Source organism: Rhinopithecus bieti, unplaced genomic scaffold, assembly GCF_001698545.2.
Source record: "Rhinopithecus bieti isolate Rb0 unplaced genomic scaffold, ASM169854v2 scaffold_8675, whole genome shotgun sequence".
In the NCBI taxonomy this organism is placed as follows: domain Eukaryota; kingdom Metazoa; phylum Chordata; class Mammalia; order Primates; family Cercopithecidae; genus Rhinopithecus; species Rhinopithecus bieti.
The window spans coordinates 4,811,169-4,831,850 of record NW_016806447.1 but is presented as its reverse complement, the minus strand read 5'-3'; the positions used below and the strand labels follow the sequence as shown (position 1 = coordinate 4,831,850).

At 38.5% G+C, this 20,682-nt stretch overlaps 1 protein-coding gene across 1 annotated transcript in view; it reads left to right on the top strand.

Moving 5' to 3' along the window:
• The window catches only part of USO1 (USO1 vesicle transport factor), an 89,895-nt gene that overhangs the window by 20,908 nt on the left and 48,305 nt on the right, over positions 1–20,682 (top strand). Inside the window, exons 2-5 of the mRNA XM_017876604.1 lie at positions 2,192–2,278; positions 2,358–2,422; positions 9,945–10,021; positions 12,701–12,712. Coding sequence (XP_017732093.1) covers positions 2,192–2,278; positions 2,358–2,422; positions 9,945–10,021; positions 12,701–12,712 — 241 coding nt within the window. The remainder of the gene's footprint in view (positions 1–2,191; positions 2,279–2,357; positions 2,423–9,944; positions 10,022–12,700; positions 12,713–20,682) is intronic.

The following is a 20,682-nucleotide window of genomic DNA, read 5'->3' as shown; positions in this document are numbered from 1 at the left end:
CACTGTCGCCCAGGCTGGAGTGCAGTGGCGTGTCTCGGCTCACTGCAAGCTCCGCCTCCCGGGTTCACCCCTTTCTCCTGCCTCAGCCTCTCGAGTAGCTGGGACTACAGGCACCTGCCACCATGCCCAGATAATTTTTTTTGTATTTTTAATAGAGACGGGGTTTCACCATGTTAGCTAGGATGGTCTCGATCTCCTGACCTCATGATCTGCCCACCTCGGCCTCCCAAAGTGCTAGGATTACAGGCCACCATGCCTGGCCTAAACTATGTTCTTTATCAGATGTTTTCCAAATATTTTCACCCAGTCTGTGGTTTACCTTTTCAGTCTCTTCATACTGTCTTTTGAACAGCAGAAGCGGGGCTGGGTGCAGTGGCTCACATCTGTAATCCCAGCACTTTGGGAGGCCAACGTGGAAGAATCGCTTGAGACCAGGAGTTCAAGAGAAGACTGAGCAACATAGTTAGACGCTGTCTCTAAAAATTACAATATTAGCCAGGTGTGGTTGTGGTTGTGTGCCTGTGGGCCTAGCTACTCGAGAAGCTGAGGTGGGAGGATTGCTTGAGCACAGGAGGTTGAGGCTACGGTGAGCTGTGATTGCACCAATGTACTCCAAACTGGGAGATAGAGCAAGAACCCATCTCAAAAAAAAAAAAAGCAGAAGTGATGAAATCTAATTTATTACATTTTTCTTATTTATTTATTTTTGAGACAGAGTCTCATTCTGTCACCAGGCTGGAGTGCAGTGATGCGATCTCAGCTCACTGCAACCTCCGCCTCCCAGGTTCAAGCGATTCTCCTGCCTCAGCTTCCTGAGTAGCTGGGACTACAGGCACGCACTACCTCACCCAGCTAATTTTTGTATTTTTAGTAGAGACAGGGTTTCACCATGTTGGCCAGGAAGGCCTCGATCTCTTGACTTTGTGATCCGCCCGCCTTGGCCTCCCAAAGTGCTGAGATTACAGGTGTGAACCACTGTGCCCATTCTAATTTTTCTTTTATGAATGTGGCATCTTAGAAGTCTTTGCCTAAATAAAGGTCACGAGGATTTTCTCATATGCTTTCTTCTAGAAGTTTTATAGTTTTAGGTTTCCACATTCTTTTTAAATGTAATTTTATATGCACAATCTGGTACTTTTGCTTTACTGAATCTGTAATTTAAATTTAGTTTTATAACTTGCTTTTTTTTTTCTCATTACTGTACCATGGTATTTTCATATCAGTAGTTAATTCTTTTGAATACCTACATGGCGTTCCATCAAAGAATGTATTACAATTGTATTAGCATGTTGTTATTTGTTTTTTCCTATTTTAATAATGTTCCAAGATTTGTTTTAAAATTTAGTTGAAATTTTGGTTTCAGCTGGGCGCAGTGGCTCACGCCTGTAATCCCAGCACTTTGCGGGGCCCAGGCGGGTGGATCGCCTGAAGTCAGGAGCTCTAGACCAGCCTGGCCAATATGGTGAAACCCTGTCTACTAAAAATACTAAAATTAGCCGGGCATGGTGGCAGGTGCCTGTAATCCCAGCTTTTCAGGGGGCCGAGGCAGTAGAATCCCTTGAACCCAAGAGGCGGAGGTTGCAGTGAGTTGAGATCACCCTGTCACACTCCAGCCTGGGGGACAAGAACGAGACTTTGTCTCAAAAAAAAAAAAAAAAAAGTTTTGGTTTCTATAAATTATTGTATAATGAAGCATTTCATCCTTGTACATTTTGAGGCACACTTAAAACATAAAAGTTTTGATATAAAGTTTTGACTTTTCTTCTTCAAATATATGATGAAAATGTCAGGAAAAAGTTATGTAAACAATTACTATTTTAAAAATTTTAAATAACTGTCTATCTTCTATCATAACCATATTGGATTATGCTCCCCTCGTGGTTCAAACAATCATAATGGACCTGATTAGAAAGCTATGATTTTACCAATTATTTCTTTTAATTCCTTAATTTATATGCTTTATTTTGACTTCTCTTTCAGCCCCTCCCACTTTTTAGGTCTCTGCAAAAAAAAACTATTTGATCTCTGTAATGAGGTTATACTACTACTAAATGGATAGATTTCTGAAAGACTATTTCTGTTACATCCCGTGTGCTGAATTTTTTTTTTAATTACATGGCATACATTTAGGGGATAAAAATTTCATGTTTTTTTAAAATTATTTTAATGCCATTTTATTTTTTCATGACAGATTCAAAAGCTTTGTGACAGAGTAGCTTCATCTACTTTATTGGATGATCGAAGAAATGCCGTACGTGCTCTCAAATCATTATCTAAGGTTTGTAACTTTGTAAATGTTTTAAGTTTCTTAAGTTGGATATTAGTTACTTTAGTAACATTTTTATTTTTATGTGCAGAAATATCGCTTGGAAGTGGGTATACAAGCTATGGAACATCTTATTCATGTTTTACAAACAGATCGGTAAGTCTCTATGTAATGATTTTTTTCCCTAATCTTTCTTGAACTTTTAATTTGTTTTAGAGTCAGCATCACTATTCCAAAAGATTGCTTTTTTTTTTTGGTATTTTTTGGTAGAGATGGGGTTTGCCATGTTGCCCAGGCTTGTCTCGAACTCCTGGGCTTAGGCGATCTGCCCAACTTGGCCTCCCAAAGTACTGTGATTATAGGTGTGAGCCACTGCACCTGGCGCCAAAAGTTGTTGACATACTAAAGCTATGAAGTTTTTACTTCAGTTGTCATTTTGATAAATATTTATTGGACACTGAGTACAAGCCACTGTGTTAAGCATAGAACAGACATAAAAATGGGATGAAGCAACTCTTTCATTTAGAGGCTTGAGATTTTGAGTTTGAATTGAGCAAGTGGTATTCATTTACATTGAGCAAGTAGATATTCATTTACATATAATATACATATTTTGGTATTCAGACTTGCTTTTTAAGAGAAATAAACTGCAGTAATAAGAGTTAAATGTTAAATATGAGCCTGTCTTAAGAGAAAGATTGCCAGGTATGGTGGCTCAAGCCTGAAATTCCGGCACCTTGGAAGGTTGAGGTGAGAGGATTGCTTGAGCCCGGGAGTTCGATACTAGTCTGGGCAATATAAAAAGTAAAAATTAGGCCAGGAATGGTGGCTCACACCTGGAATCCCAGCAATTTGGGAAGCCGAGGCAGGTGGATTACTTGAGATCAGGAGTTCGAGACCAGTCTGGCCAAATGGTGAAACCTGGTCTCTACTAAAAATACAAAAATTAGCCAGGCCTGCTGGTGTGTGCCTGTAATCCCAGCTACTCAGGAGTCTGAGGCAGGAGAAATCACTTGAACCCAGGAGATGGAGACTACAGTTAACCAAGATCGAGCAACTGCACTTTAATCTGGGCAACAGAGCGAGACTCTGTCTCACAAAAACAAAAAAGATAAATAATAAAATAAAATAAAAATTAGCTGGGTGTGGTGTCACATACCTGTGGTCCCAGCTTCTCGGGAGGCTGAGGTGGGAGGATCACTTGAGCCTAGGAAGTCAAGGCTGCAGTGAGCCATGATCATACCACTGTACTCCAACCTGGGCAGCAGAGTGAGACCTTGTCTTGAAAAAATAAATATAAATTTAAAGAAAAAGAAGCGGCCGGGCACGATGGTTCATGCCTGTAATCCCAGCACTTTGGGAGGCTGAGGTGGGTGGATCATCTGAGGTCGGGAGTTCAAGACCAGCCTGACCAACATGGAGAAACCCCGTCTCTACTAAAAGTACAAAATATAGCCGGTTATGGTGGCACATGCCTGTAATCCCAGCTACTAGAGAGGCTGAGGCAGGAGAATCGCCTGAACCTGGGAGGCAGAGGTTGCAGTGAGCCAATGATCACCGCATTGCACTCCAGGCCTGGGCAACGAGAGCAAAACTCCATCTCAAAAAAAAAAAAAAAAAGAAAAAGAAGCATCATTTAGCCTATTTTTAGCTCTTTCAATTTTTTTCTTTTTTTTTTTTTGAGACAGTTTCATTTTCGTTGCCCAGGCTAGAGTACAATAGTGCAATCTAGGCTCACTGCAGCCTCTGCCTCCCGGGTTCAAGCGATTCTGCTGCCTCAGCCTCCTGAGTAGCTAGTATTACAGGCATGCACCACCATGCCTGCCTAATTTTGTATTTTTAGTAGAGATGGGATTTCTCGATGTTGATCAGGCTGGTCTCGAACTCCCGACCTCGGGTTATCCGCCCACCTGAGCCTCCAAAAGTGCTGGGGATTACAGGTGTGAGCCACCACACCTGGCCGTCAATTTCTTTTTAAGAGATTTTTATCTCCATCTTTGGTTTTCATTAACTGTGCATAGATAGCTTCCAGATCTTAGCTACAGTTGAATGTGTCTTATAAGCTTTAGCTGCACATCATACATTTCTACCCTACCGAAATCTCTCATAAGCCTTTCAAATTCAAAATATTCAAAGTTAATTTTTCTCTGGTCCTCCTTCTAGGCTTTCCATGCCCCCTTCAACTGCTTTTACCCTAAGTTCATCTCAGTCATGAGCATCTTTCCATTCAAGTGAGAAACTGGAGGATTCTTAGGGAACTCATTCCTCTCCTGAACTCATCATGCCTACACAGGCCAAAAAACAGCTAGAGTCCATTATTTTCTTTCCATTTCCTTTTTTGGCCTTAGTTCTGGCTCAATGTCAATCACTTAAATAATTTCCATAACCTCTGTGTTGGTTATCTGACTGTGTAGCAAATTACTTTGAAACTTAGTGGTTCAAAATAAAATATTTATCATCTCACAGTTTCTGTGGATCAGGAATTGAGGAGCAACTTAGCTAAGTGGGCTGAGGGTCTCTCATGAGGTTGCCATGAAGCCATCAGCTAGGTCTGCAGTCATCTGAAGGCTTGACTGGGGCTGGAGGATCTGATTCCAAGATGGCTTACTCACATTACTGTTGACAAGAGGCCTCAGTTCCTCACCATGTTTCTCTCTTAGTGGGGCTGTTTGGTATCTCAGCTGCTCTCCCAGAGCAAACTATCCTAGAGAGATAACAAATAGAAAGCCACAATGCCTTTTATAACTCAATCTCCAAAGTCATGTACTGGCAATCCCATCGTATTCTAGTTGTTAGAAGCAGGTTAATAAGTACAGTCTATACTTAAGGAGAGGAGAATTAGGCTTCACTTTTTTGAAAGGAGCTGAATCGAAAAGTTTTGGACAATAGTTGAAAACAATCATCATCTCCAAAGTATTATTTTTCTCCAATCTCTTTGTATTTCCATTCAGTCTATATATTGCAAGAATTATCCTTCTGAAATGCACATCTTCAGTCTTTCTCCCATTTAATGCATTTCACCAGTTCAGTGAAATGTAAAGTTCATGTTTCTCAAACAAAGCAAAATATAAATGCTTTTAAAAGATCTGTGTACTGCCTGTCTAACCTCATAGATTCATTTTCAGTTATATTTCAGTTATGCCCAGCTGCTTTTCCATACCAGTTAGGACCTTTTTTCTTCTCCCCAGACAGTGTAACTCAAATTGACTACCTTTTCAAAGCCAGTAAGTCTAGTGTATTTGAATAAGTGAATTGGATGCATCAGGTCTCTCTGTGTTATTAACATCATAGTAGGTAACTGTGGTAGACAGAATTGTGGTCTCCCAAAGATACCTACATCCTAATCAACAAAACCTGCGAATTTTATCTTAGATAGTGAGAGAGACTTTGCAGATATGATTAAGTTAAGGACTTTGAGATGAGAGAATTATTCTGGATTACCCTGGTGGACCCAATGTTATCACAGGGTCCTTAGAAGCAGAACAGGAAAAGGCCGGGCGTGGTGGCTAACACCTGTAATCCCAGCACTTTGGGAGGCCAAGGCAGGTGAATCATGAGGTCAGGAGATCGAGACCATCCTGGCTAACACGGTGAAACCCCATCTCTACTAAAAATACAAAAAATCAGCCAGGCATGGTGGCAGGCACCTGTAGTCCCAGTTACTCGGGAGGCTGAGGCAGGAGAATGGCAAGAATCCAGGAGGCAGAGCTTGCAGTGAGGCAAGATGGCGCCACTGCACTCCAGCCTGGGCAACAGAGCAAGACTCTGTCTCAAAACAAAAAAGAAGTAGAACAGGAATGCAGAAGAGGAGGTCAGAGTCCTGTGACAGAAAAAAAGGACTCAACCTGCTCTTCGTGGCTTTGAAAATGGAGAGAAGGAGCCATGAGCCAGGGAATGTGGGTGGCCTTTAGAAGAGCTGGAAAAAAGGAGCAGATTAGTGTGCTGATTATACATACTTATAATCTTTTTTATTCTATGAGTGTGAAATCACACGCACATTTTATTACCAAGTCGTATAAAGTTAATGATGAAATGATTAGCATCTCTAATGTAAAGTGGTCTTTATTGTCTTTTTTTTTTTTTTTTTTTTGGAGACAGAGTTTCACTCTTGTTCCCCAGGCTAGAGTGCAATGCCATGATCTCGGCTCACTGCAACCTCTGCCTCCTGGATTCAAGTGATTCTCCTGCCTCAGCCTCCCAAGTAGCTGGGATTACAGGCACCTGCCACCACGGCCAGCTAATTTTTTGTATTTTTAGTAGAGATGGGGTTTCTCCATGTTGGTCAGGCTGGTCTCGAACTCCTGACCTCAGGTGATCTGCCCGCCTCAGCCTCCCAAAGTGCTGGGATTACAGGCATGAGCCACTGCACCCAGCTATTGTCATTTTTGCCACACAGCAGAAGTGTGTAGATACTCTTGATAAAGGTTAAGTAATAGGTTAAAAAAATTTATTGCACATTTACTGTGTTAGGCATTATGCTTAGAAGTAGAGTATACCACATGGTCTTGTGAGTGTGTGAACAAATAATTGTATCACGTCAGGGGCTGCTGAATGTTTTATTTTAATTCTCAGACAATAATAACAAAGAAAAACATATAATAGCCTTGTTGTGTTTCATTCCCTTTCTTGTGTTAAATTCCCTTTCCATTTGCCTGTGGTACTTATCTGTTTTCCTGTTTTCAGAGTGTTCTCTGAAGATTTTTTTAAATTTAATTGAATGCAGGGGTCTATTTATTTGATTTTATTTTTTTAGACAAAGTCTCACTCTGTTGCCCAGGCTGGAGTACAGTGGCACGATCTCGGCTCACTGCATCACTGCAGCCTCCACTTCCCGAGTTCAAGTGATTCTCCTGCCTCAGCCTCCCAAGTAGCTGGGATTACAGGCACATGCCACTCCAACTAATTTTTTGTATTTTTATTTTTATTTTTTTAGTAGAGATGGGGTAACACCATCTTAGCCAGGATGGTCTCAATCTCCTGACCTCGTGATCCGCCTGCCTCAGCCTCCCAAAATGCTGGGATTACAGGCATGAGCCACTGTGCCCGGCCTCAGAGGTCTATATTCTACAACCATCTCCCCTCTCCACATTCTCATCTTCATTACTGTTTCATCTTTCTTCTCCTGACCTATACAACTAATGCTGAGAATCCTTACACTGAACCCTCTTCATCTTCAGCTATGTCAAACAAAGTTTTGTTCCCTTTCTTGACATTACCTTAAACCCCATCTGGCTGTGGGGTCTGCTTCCCTATAACCATCCTTTTTTTTTTTTTTTCCCGAGACAGAGTTTTGCTCCTATTACCCAGACTGGAGTGCAATGGCTCGATCTCGGCTCACCGCAGCCTCTGCCTCCCGGGTTCAAGCAATTCTTCTGCCTCAGCCTCCCGAGTAGCTGGGATTACAGGCATGCCCCACCATGCCCAGCTAATTTTGTATTTTTGGTAGAGACATGGTTTCTCCATGTTGGTCAAACTGGTCTTGAACTGCTGACCTCAGGTGATCTGCCTACTTCGGGCTCCCGAAGTGCTGGGACTATAGGTGTGAGCCACCACGCCCAGCCCCCTGTAACCATGTTAAGGAGAGACCACTCATTCTCCTAACTCCCATACTCAGGGCCCAAAACTTGTCTCTCACTGACGTTTTCAAAACCATGATACCTCAATGGTTTTTTTAAATTGAGATATAATTTGTATATCATAAAGTTCACTCTTTTAAAGTGTACATTTTAGTGGTTTTAATATATTCACAAAATTGTACAATCATCACCACTCTCTCTAATTCCAGAACATTTGCATCATGCCAAAAAGAAATCCCATATTCATTATCTGTCATTTTCTGTTTTCCTCCCCCACCCCCTCTGGCATACTTGACAACCACTAATCTACTTTCTGTCTTTATAGATTTGACTGTTTTGGACATTTCATATAGATGGAATTATACCATATGTGGCCCTTGTTTCTGGCTTCTTCGACAGCATAATATTTTAAGGTTCATCCATGTTGCAGCATGTATTAGTACATCATTCTTTTTTATGGCTGAATAATCTTTTGTGTAGTTATACCACATTTCGTTTACCCATTCATCAATTGCTGGACATTTTGGGTATTTCCACTTTTTTGCTATTATGAGTAATGCTGCTATGAACATTCATGTACTGATTTTTGTAAGGACATACGTTTTCATTTCACTGTGTTCTGTATCTAGCAGTGCAGTTGGTGGGTCATGGGATAAGTTAACTTTTTGAGGAATTGCCAAACTCTGTTCACTACAGAGTATAAATACTTGTATAAAATGGCTATAACATTTTATATTTCCACCCACAATGTGTGAAGGTCCCAATTTCTCTGTATTCTTACCAGCACTTGTTATTAACCTTTATTAAAAAGTGATCATCCGGCCGGGCGCGGTGGCTCAAGCCTGTAATCCCAGCACATTGGGAGGCCGAGACCGGCGGATCACGAGGTCAGGAGATCGAGAGACATCCTGGCTAACAGTGAAAACCGTCTCTACTAAAAAACTACAAAAAACTAGCGGGCGAGGTGCGCAGCCTGTATCCAGCTACCCGGGGGCTGAGGCAGAGAATGGGCGTGAACCCAGGAGGCGGATCTTGCCCGTGAGCTGGAATCCCGCCACAAGTCACTCCCAGCCTGGTGATCAGAGCGAGACTCCATCCTCAAAAAAAAAAAAAAAAAAAGTGACCATCCTAGTAAATATAAAATATAAAGTGGTTATTTCTTAATTTCCTTTTCTTTTGTTTTTTTTGAGATGGAGTCTCTCTCTGTTGCCCAGGCTGGAGTGCAGTGGCACGATCTCAGCTCACTGCAACCTCTGCCTCCTGGGTTCAAGTGATTCTCCTGCCTCAGCCTCCCCAGTAGCTGGGATTACAGACATGCACCACCACACCCAGCTAATTTTTGTATTTTTAGTAGAGACAGAGTTTGACTATATTGGCCAGGCTGCTGTCAGACTCCTGACCTCACGTGATCTGCCCACCTTGGCCTCCCAAAGTGCTAGGATTACAGGTGTGAGCCACTGCACCCTGCCTCATTTTCTTTTTTTTTTTTTTTTTTGAGATGGAGTTTCCCTTTCGTTGCCCAGGCTGGAGTGCAGTGGTGCAATCTGGCTCACCACAACCTCTGCCTCCTGGGTTCAAATGATTCTCCTACCTCAGCCTCCCAAGTAGCTGGGATTACAGGCATGCATCTACCACTCCCAGCTAATTTTTTGTATTTTTAGTAGAGACAGGGTTTCTCCATATTGGTCAGGCTGGTCTCGAACTCCTGACCTCAGGTGATCCCCCCCACCTCGGCCTCCCAAAGTGCTGGGATTATAGGTGTGAGCCACCGCGCCCAGCCCAGCCTCGTTTTCTAATTGTTTTGATTTGTATTTCCCCAATGACTGAAGATGTTGACGGTCTCTTCATGTGATTATTGGCCATTTCAATGTAGTAGTCCTATACTTCTTTATAAAGTTTACTGTCAAGTGTTTTAATCTTTTTGATGTTACTTACTTACTTTTTGATGTTAATTACACATTTTTTACAGTTTGCACTCTGATATTTTCTTAGAGTAGGCCTTTAGAAATGGAATTTTCTAAAATTGCTAAATAACTAAAAATGGTCGTAACAGTTTACACTCTCATCAGCAGTGTATAAGTGTAATAATTTCTTTTTTCCAGTTCGGATTCTGAAATAATAGGTTATGCTTTGGACACACTATATAATATAATATCTAATGATGAAGAAGAAGAAGTAGGTAAGTTTCCGGTTATTTTTACTGTGTTTTCTGTACATAAAATTAACTGGGTTGTGCTAATTTTGCTGGTTTTAAAGTTGGACTTATTTTATAAATGTGTAAGGTTTTTTACTTTTTTCATTAAAAGAATTTAATAAACACATAGGCTTAGATCTAGAAAAGTGTCTTTAGGATGATTGCTTTGTGTGTAAATCGGAACATTATAGTGAGATGGAATAAGATCCTTCTTTGTAAGTAATATTTTTCCCCACTTGTGTTTGGTTTTATTTAGGCAGTATGCATATTAGCCAGTTCTGGATTAAATAATTATTTATGACTATTGATTGAAAATATATATTATTATCTAGTGAGCAATATAAAATTAGGGTTTTCCTAATAAATACTAAAATTTTACATAGGACTTATAATTTATAAAGTGCAGCAATTTATTAAATTTAGATTTTTTTTCTTTACATTATGTCTGTTTGGTGAACAATGATATGAGTCAGTTTGAAATCCACACGTTTCTTTGGCATATTCATTTTCTTTTTTTTTTTAAATGCCTGCACACTTAACATAAAGTTGTCTGTTTTTATTTATTGTCACTGTGTGAAGCTTGATTGAGGTCTGTATACATTTTGTCCTGTGTACATTTTCTATATGTTGCAAAACATATGCAGTAACATTTCACAGTTCTGTTGAAGAGTGTATTTGTCATATCAAATTGGCGGTTACAGTAGGACACAGTAGATTTTTCATTATTCTGTAAAGTCAGAACAGTGGATATATTCATACATTTTATAAATCTAATTTAGACTGAAATTATATGATCTCTCAAAATTCTGAGAAGACAGATAATAAAGAAGTATAGATACATATTGACCTTGCTCTTATTTTATTAAAATAAAGATAGAGCAGGAATATATGTCAATGTTAACTTCACAGAATACTAGTATTGAGAACATCTGAAACTGGATCATGTTGCATAGTCACAATTTCTTAGACATAAATATTATTTTTAAAAAAACTTTTATTTTGGCTGGGTGTTATGGCTCATGTCCGTAATCCCAGCACTTTGGAAGGCTGAGGTGGAAGGATTGCTTGAACCTAGGAGTTTGAGACCAGCCTGGGCAACATAAGTGAGACCCCATCTCATTAAAAAAAAAATTGTTTTAACCAATTTCTCCATATCTATCCATCCTATAGCTTAACTTTATTAATTTCTTAAGGGTGAAAAATATTTAGTAAATGTAATTTGGTACCCATGGAAAAAAGGTTGTCAGTCACATGACAATACATATATACAAAACACTCAAGAATATACTTTGAAGCAAAAGATACTTATTTTCCCTAGTTATTTCTACAATGAGAAAGTTAGATACAACACAGTTATTCAAACACATTTTAAAAAATTACATTATTTTCTTTCCTTTTATCCCCTTAGTTGTTTCAGATTAAAATTTAACTCTTTTCTAGTTAATTTGCTGGAGTAATTTTTTCTGTTCTTAAAAAAAATTTGTAGCAACAATATTTTTTAGGTGGTTTTCTTTGTTATAAATCATGTTATAATCGTGTTTAGAGCCCACCTGTTTCATTTTTTCTTTGTGTTTTAGGCTCTTTAATTTAGCATCCAAAATGATCCTTTGGATAAACAGTAATAGAATCAATTTTATTGAGGACCTTTTTTTTCCTGAAAATGTAGTCATTCTGAAAGAGTCAATTAAAAAGTAGACATTGGGGTGGCCGCGGTGGCTCACGCCTGTAATCCCAGCAATTTGGGAGGCCGAGGAGGGTGGATCACTTGAGGTCAGGGGTTGTTCGAGACCAGCCTGGCCAACCTGGAGAAACCCCGTCTGTACTAAAAACACAAAAATTAGCCGGGCATGGTGTTGCACACCTGTAATCCCAGCTACTTGACAGGCTGAGGCAGGAGAATCACTTGAACCCGAGAGGCAGAGGTTGCAGTGAGCCAAGATTGCGCTACTGCACTCCAGCCTGGGCAACAAAGCAAGACTCTGTCTTAAAAAAAAAACAAAAACAAAATAGGCCGGTGTGGTGGCTCACGCCTGTAATTCCAGCACTTTGGGAGGCCAGGGCGGGCAGATCACGAAGTCAGGAGTTTGAGACCAGCCTGACCAACATGGTGAAACCCTGTCTCTACTAAAAATATCAAAATTAGCCAGGCATGGTGGCACACGTCTGTAATCCCAACTACTCAAGAGGCTGAGGCAGTAGAATCACTTGAACCCAGGAGGCGGAGGTTGCAGTGAGCCGAGATTGTACCATAGCACTCCAGCCTGGGCGACAGAGGAAGACTCTGTCTCAAAAATAAAATAAAATAAAAACAGACATTAAGACATGTCCTTCAGTTCTGTTATTGATACTTTGCTTTTATTGCTTTGTGAAATGGTAATTCTTAGCTGACATAATGAACTACATTTTGGAGTTCTGTATGACTATTTTACAACCTTCTAATGATAAATCTGTCTCCTAGTCCTAAAAATATAGCATATGCTAAATCTCTTTTAGTATATCTGAGGTATTTGACCAAAGTAAATATGGATCTGTTCTTCCAAAGGGTTATGTAGCTTATTAAACATTTTAATTTTAAGCTACTATTTTACTGTGTATACTACTATATTTAAAAAACTGTTGTCTTTATCACCCGCTTTTATTTATTTATTTTGTCTACCTTTTCAGATGACGTTGAAGGTAAAAGATTGCATTTACATATGCATGGTGCTTTTAGGCATAGTTTCTGATAATATAAAAGGACACTGTCAAGTACTGTTTCTTCTGGCTGGTAAAAAATCTGAAATTTGTTTTACTATGTAAGAATTCTTTAATTGAAAAGAAATATTTAATAAACTTACATTACTATTATTTCTACAGCTACTAAATCTGTTTACTGTCCAGAACACATAAAGTATTCTAGGGCACCTTTAAATAAAATTAAAGCTTTTTCTGGCCGGGCGTGGTGACCCATACTTGTAATCCCAGCACTTTGGGAGGCCAAGGCGGGCAGATCACTTGAGTTCAGGAGTTCAAGATCAGCCTGGCCAGCATGGTGAAACCCTCTTTCTACTAAAAATACAAAAATTAGCCAGGTGTGGTGACTGGTGCCTGTAATCTCAGTTACTTGGGAGGCTGAGGCAGGTGAATTGCTTGAACCCAGGAGACGGAGGTTGCAGTGAGATCGTGCCACTGCACCATCCAGCCTGGGTGACAGAGTGAGACTCCGTCTCAAAAAAGAAAAAAAGAATAAATAAAATTAAAGCTTTTCTCTGGTAGGACAATATATCCAAAATTACTTTGTGTGTACTTCCTGGAAAAAAAGTTTTTAGACAGTTCATTTAAAAATACTTGCCAAGAGCAGTGGTGCATGCCTGTAGTCCCAACTACTCGGGAGACTAAAGTGGGAGAATCACTTGAGCCCAGGAGTTCGAGGCTGCAGTGAGCAATGATTGCACCTGTGAATACCCACTGCACTCAAGGCTGGACAACATAGTGAAACCCTGCCTCTAAAAAAAATAAAAATAAAAATCTTTAGAAGTAATATTTGAATATGTATACCCATATTACCTATATTCAGTAAGAACTGGAAGGTATTCTAGTTCAGAGAATGTATATTGATATTGTCCCTTTAAAATTGATGTTTTAGTTATTGACATTTCTTACATTAACTCATAGAACTCACTAATTTTTTATTTTCTTCTCTCTAATATCTTTCAAGTTTCGTTTACTTTTAACATTGATATTTGTTTTCTTCATAACTAAAGTAACCAAATTTTTTTGGTTTGTTTTGTTTTACCAATTTTCTTGAGGTGCTTAACTTTTTTTAAAAGAAGAAGGAAATATTCTTACCTAAAGCAGTGTTTAAAAGGTATATAACAAAGTTACCTATATATAATAAAAATACTAACAAAGAAACTAACTTATTAAAGTATGAAGCATTACCTTTTGTGACATTTGAATCCTTTGTTTGACCTCAGATGATACCAGAGCATTGTGCCTTGACTCGTGTCAAGCTGTTTCCTTTTTGGGTGGTAAAGATCAGTAGTTGTTTCTATTTTTGTGATATCATATTTATAGAGAGCTTTAAAACTTATCGAGTGCTTTCATGTTTATCTTATGTAATCCTCATAGCAGCCAGTAAGGTAGGTGGTATTTTTCTACTTTCTAAAGATGAGAAAATGGAAGCCCAGCGATGATGTAACATATGGTATCATTAAGTAAGCAGAAGAACAATTTTACTTTTTTTTTTTTTGAGACAGAGTCTCCCTCTGTTGCCGGCTAGAGTGCAGTGGTGCAGTCTCAGCTCACTGCAGCCTCCGCCTCCTGAGTTCAAGCGATTCTTGTGCCTCAGCCTCCCAAGTAGCCGGGATTACAGGCGTGCGCCACCACACCCAGCTAATTTTTGTACTTTTAGTAGAGACAGAGTTTCACCATGTTGGCCAGGTTGGTCTTGATCTCCAGACCTTGTGATCCTCCCTCCTTGGCCTCCCAAAGTGTTGGGATTACAGGTGTGAGCCACCACCGTGCCCAGCCAGAACAATATTTTTTAATACATTTTTTCCTTTTTTTTTTTTTTTTAAGTATTTCTTAGATTTTAATTCAATAAATTATGGCCAATTTTCTTTATTTTCTAAATGGGTTCTTTATTAAATCATATAATTCACATAACTAGTTTATAGAATATTCGGATAAATGTTAAAAAAGTATACGTGTACCTGGCCAGGCACAGTGACTCACCCTGCACTTTGGGAGGCCGAGGCAGGCGGATCACAAGGTCAGGAGATCAAGACCATCCTGGCTAACACAGTGAAACCCTGTCTCTACTGAAAATACAAAAAATTAGCCAGGCGTGGTGGCAGGCGCCTGTAGTCCCAGCTACTCAGGAGGCTGAAGCAGGAGAATGGCATGAACCTGGAAGGCGAAGCTTGCAGGGAGCCAAGATCACGCCGCTGCACTCCAGCCTGGGCGACTGCTTCTCAAAAAATAAAAAAAAGTATACGTGTACCTGTTCGATTAACTACCAGTATAAATGAAGATTATTTGATATTTCTTCACTCTGAGTTAGGACTGTTTTTATTAGGATATCTCCTTTTATAAAGCAATTTCCTTTTTTCATAATATAGGTTGTGAACTTAGTATAAAGTAGAATTCCAAAGAGAAGATCCAGAAATATTTTTAAACATTGTTTACACCTCTGGAAAAAGTACTACTAGAAATACATTTTAAGAGTAAATGTATCTATGCATGTGTACTTAAATGCCAGTCATATGAACAGGCCTGAAAACTATCCAGAGCTATACAGATGATGGTTCAACTTAACGATTTTTTGACTTACGATGGTGTGAAAGCAATATGCATTCAGTAGAATCTATACTTCGAGTACCCATACAACCATTCTGTTTTTTCACCTTCACTACAGTAGTCAGCAAATTACATGAGATAGTCAATACTTGATTATAAAATAGGATTTCTGTTATGTTTTGCCCAGCTGTAGGGTAATGTAAGTGTTCTGGGCACATTTAGAGTAGGTTAAACATTAAATACATTTTCAACCTATGATATTTTCAGTTTATGATGGGCTTATCAGGACATAACCCCATTGTAAGTTGAGGAGCATCTGTGTAAGTACTTCGAATGGGCATTTTCTTATTTTACATACCTATCTTAAATTTATTTTTACTATGGTAACAAAGGGCTATTTCATTTTTATCTTATTTTTTTCATTTACCTTACAATAAATGGTCATTTACTTTTACAGGTTATAAATACACAATATAGTATATAAACTGTAGGCTATAAAAAACTTAGCTCTAAAGATTGTAATCTAATGATTACTGATGAGGGAAGATGGGTTTGTTTCATGCCTTTGCTTACACGTATAATAGGTACAATTTCTCATGGTTCTAGTTTTTATTCACAACTTTTAGATACTAGTGTAGTAGTTTATAGTAGTTGTAGCTTAATTTACTGCTACACTGAAAGCTTTGTGTATTACCTTAATTGCTTAGCTAATTTGGGGATACTTCGTTAAAGTGCAGAAGTGCTGTCTTATGACTAACTTAAAAGAAATGGCGTATGTCTCACACTTTTTAAAACTGACAGTGTTAAACCAGAAGGAACAATTGATCCTTGGAATAGGACCATATTTTACTAGTTCAATTCAAAATGTAAATTTTAATTCTATACCAATAAGCTACAGCATATTATACAATATAGCTACAGAATAAATGAAAAATATTAACTCTGCTTCTTGCTGAGTTATTTGCTTGTGCCCAGTGCAAACACTGAATTAAACTTTTTCTGGTATTAGACCTGACTTCCTTGAAGCATAGCACAGAAGTTCTAGAGAGTGCTCTGTATTAAAATGGGTTCATAGTTAAATAAACATAAATACTGTGTTCCCCTCTGAAGCTTCATAAAGTTTACACTGGTCTAGTAAGTGCTGAGAAGCCTGCAGTGAAGAAACCTGTTCAACTTTAATCCAAATATATTTGTCCACAGGGGCTTACTTCTGCCACATACTTATTAACGTGCCACACTATCCTTTGTTTTGAAATATACTAACCAAGGCTTGGTTAATTGCTTGTGTTTACATACATAAAAATATTTCAGCATTTTAAAATACATTTTAGGGGAAGAATCCATCAAGTCTATATATAGTTTTTTTTCTTCCTTTTAGATTTGTTTATAATTTTTAATGTTTTCCCAAATGTCAATAACTATAATTTTTAGCTTTTCTCACGAGGTCACAAACTTTTGACCCAAGGGCATTGTCTGTCTTATAAGCAAGGCTGTTTGACCCATATAGTATTTTAAGTAATGTGACTAAGTTGCCAGTATTATAAATTGGGAGCTTTGTGTCAATGTTTGTATTTTAGACTTTATTTTTTAAAAACCTGAAGATTGACAATACCTGGATCTGCATTCCTACATGGCAACAGGCAGCTGGAATTAAGTAACTGCTGTTTTCCTTAGATAGGGCATATACTCCCCATCCTCTAATGTTAGCCTGCTTCACTCACTCCCGTTACTGTCTTTTGTTTATAGTCAAGTTTTCATTCTCTACTATCTTCACATCACTGAGATAAAAATACTTATACTATAAATTATTTTCAAACGTATGATTTTTTAAGCTATATATCCCATTCAACAAATATGACTATATGCAAACGGAAAATAGCCCTACAAAGCACCCATGACTAAGTTAATATTGCTGTGATTTTAATTTCTAGAGGGAGACAATTCTGAGAGAGAGTATTACTTGTCCTTTGAACATAGATTTCTGATGTATTTCGAGAGCAATGCATTTGACATGCATTCCCCATGGGCCCTTTTTGTATAATTTCTTTATCTGCTTTTTTGTCTATACAGTTTCACTAGAATTTGGCTAACATCACCACGATTTGTTAGGGTTCTGGGGTGGCTTAAAAAACAAGGTAGGCTCATTAGCCCACTACCTTTTGTGACATCTTATTGGGTACGTAGCATTTACCATACTGTAGCAATCAGGACTTCTGTTCATAGCCGATTCTAAAGATGAAAGTTTTCAAAAGATTCTGTCAGCTCCCAAGTTCCCATATCTTTTCCAATTTTTTCACAGTCTCCTTTTCCATCATTCTGTCAACTTGTAAATAAAATGGGAAGGGTGGTGGCCGGGCGCGGTGGTTCATGCCTGTAATCCCAGCACTTTGGGAGGCCTAGGCGGGTGGATCATGAGGTTGCGCGGTGTGGTTTCATCGGCCTGTAATCCCAGGCCACTTTGGGAGGCCTAGCGTTGGCTGGATCATGAGTTACTGTGGAGATCGAGAACATAGAGACCATCCTGACTAACACGGTGAAACCCCATCTCTACTAAAAAAAAAAAAATACAAAAAATTAGACGGGCATGGTGGCAAGCACGTATAGTCCCAGCTACTTGGGAGGCTGAGGCAGGAGAATGGTGTGAACCCAGGAGGCGGAGCTTGCAGTGAGCTGAGATCACGTCCCTGCACTCCAGACTGGGAGAGAGAGCAAGACTCTGTCTCAAAATAAATTAATTAATTAAATAAAATAAAATGGGAAGGTTGTGCAGTTCTTGCTACTTATCTGGTACCAGTTTTTTTGTTTGTTTGTTTGTTTTTCAACTCCATAAGTTCACCTTTGAGCGTTGAAAATCATAATTTACCAAGCAAGATTTTACCTTCAAGCATGTGTAAGTAATTAGGACACAATTTTATCAGCTCACAAAGGAACAACAGGAAATCCTTTAAGCAGATCTGTAGCAGAGAATGTCCCTTAAATCCACTCTAGTTATGTTTGAGTATTAGGCTTCCTCATGATTATTATCAGGCCTTTGTAGCATCAACCCTCTGCCACCTTAACTCAGTACCCTCAATATATCTGTGCTTATGTAGTAACATGATAGCTTTCAAGTGTACTTTTGGTGGTTTTGTTTTGTTGCGTTTTTATCCTTTTATCCTCTCTACCTATTTTCCTGAAGTGGAAATAGTGACTGCTTCCTAATGTAATTCTTCTGAAGCCACCACTAACCTAAAAAATAAAACTTTAATTAAAATACAATCGGTTTACTTTTATTTAGAGTCCAATCATAAACTCAGTTACTTTTTTTGATAGGTTGCATATAACTTTTATGAGAAACAGAAAACTATAAGGTAAAATATCAAGACTTATTCACAGACAACTTTCTGGAAATACAGGATATCTTTTTCTTTTATCTTTTGCATCTTGGTGATAATACTTATTAATGGTAACCTTGTAAGAATCCAAAATTCTGAATCATCAAAGGAAGACTGTTAGGTTCTGTTTCACTTGAAAATTTAGTAATACATATAGAGCTTATGTTGTAAATCTTAGGACCATTGTTCTCAAGTGAGGGCAATTTACTCTCCTTTACCCCACTCCACTCCTAGTATATTTGGCAATGTCTGGAGACATTTTTCATTGTCACACTAAGAGGAAGTAAGAGAGTGCTACTGCGTCTAGTGGGTAAGGCCAGAGACAGTGCTAAACATCTTAAACTGCATGGGGAGGTCGTACAACAAAGGCTTACCTGGCCAGAAATGTCAGTAGTGCCAAGGTTGAGAAATCCTGTCTTGGGGATGATGATTTTGACGATGGTGATGATGACGATGCTTCTATTTATTGAGCACATTATTTACCAAGCCCTATGCTAGATGTTTTACTTATTCTAAATCCTCACAGAAAACCCCATGTGAAGACGTTTTCTCCATTTTACAAATAAGGAAACCGAGACTTGACGGAGTTAGGCTACTTGCCCAAAGTAACGTGGCTATTAAGTGGTTGAATGTGAGTTTAACTGGTCTTACTCAAAAATCTTTGTGAGCTTCTTCCATTATACCGTACTGCTACTCAGGAAAGTATTTAACTACTCAACCCTAGTCATTTTGTAAATGAATGGAAATTACCTCTACCTGTGTTAGTAATGTACTTCCATTTCTTGAAGTTAAGTTCAGAGGGGATTCTACCTATCATTAGTATTTGACAGTCAGTCACTTCTTTCTCATTGAATACTTTCTTCATTTGTTTGTCAGTCTCCAAAGTCTCCTGACTTTCTTCCTTTTTCATTGGTTACTCTTTGTCTCCTTCGCAGTTTTCCTCCTCATTTCCCCAACCTCTTAACATTGGAATGCCACAAGGCACAGATTTCTTCCCTTCCCTCTTCCCTCCCTTGTTGATTTCATCTAGGCTTGTAACTTCAAATGTAATTTATATGCTTGCCACTCAAATGTGTATGTCCAACCCAGACCTCTCCACTGAAGTTCATCATTGTATATTCTAATATTCACTCAATATCTTTACTTAGATACCCCCCAACACACATACAGCTTTATTGACATCTATTTAATGTACACTAACAAACATGTAAATAATTTGATTACTTTTGATGTATGTATAAACTCATGGAACCATCAACGTCACCACCACCAAAATAGTGAACCCATCCAAAAGTTGTTTGTAATCCACAGCTTCTCCTTTTGGCCCCCTTTCAGTCACAATCTGCTTTCTGTCACTGCTGATTAGTCTGTACAGGTATTTTTCGAGGATTTTATGTAAGTGAGATGATACAGTATATTCTCTTTTTGGTTGTGGGGGGACATCTGGTTTCTTTCACTCAGCGTAATTATTTTGAATTTATTCCATGTTGTTTATCAGTAGTTCATTCTTTTTTTATTGCTGAGTAGAATTTTGTTGTATCATCCTTATTAGCATATGGATTGTTTCCAGTTTCTGGTTATCAAATTTTGATTGGGTCTATTTTTACCAAATATTTTCTTTTGTAATTTAATCTTTTTATGTTCTGTTTATGAATGCTATAAACATTTACTTACTATTCATGTGTGAATATGTTTTTCTTGCTCTTCAGAAGAGAATGGCTAAGTGATATAGTAGGTTTATGTTTGACTATATAAAGCTGCTAAAACATTTTTCAAAGTATTTGTACCATTTTACATTTCCTCCCATAGTGTTTGTGTCTCAATTCTTCCATATACTCTCCAACATTTGGCGTGATTAACTTTTTAAAATTTTAACTGTTCTAATATATGTGTAGTGGCCTCTCATTGTAGTTTTAATTTGTAATTTCTTAATGAATGTAGATGTCGAACAACGTATGTGAATTTTTTTTTTTTTTTTTTTTTTTTTTTTTT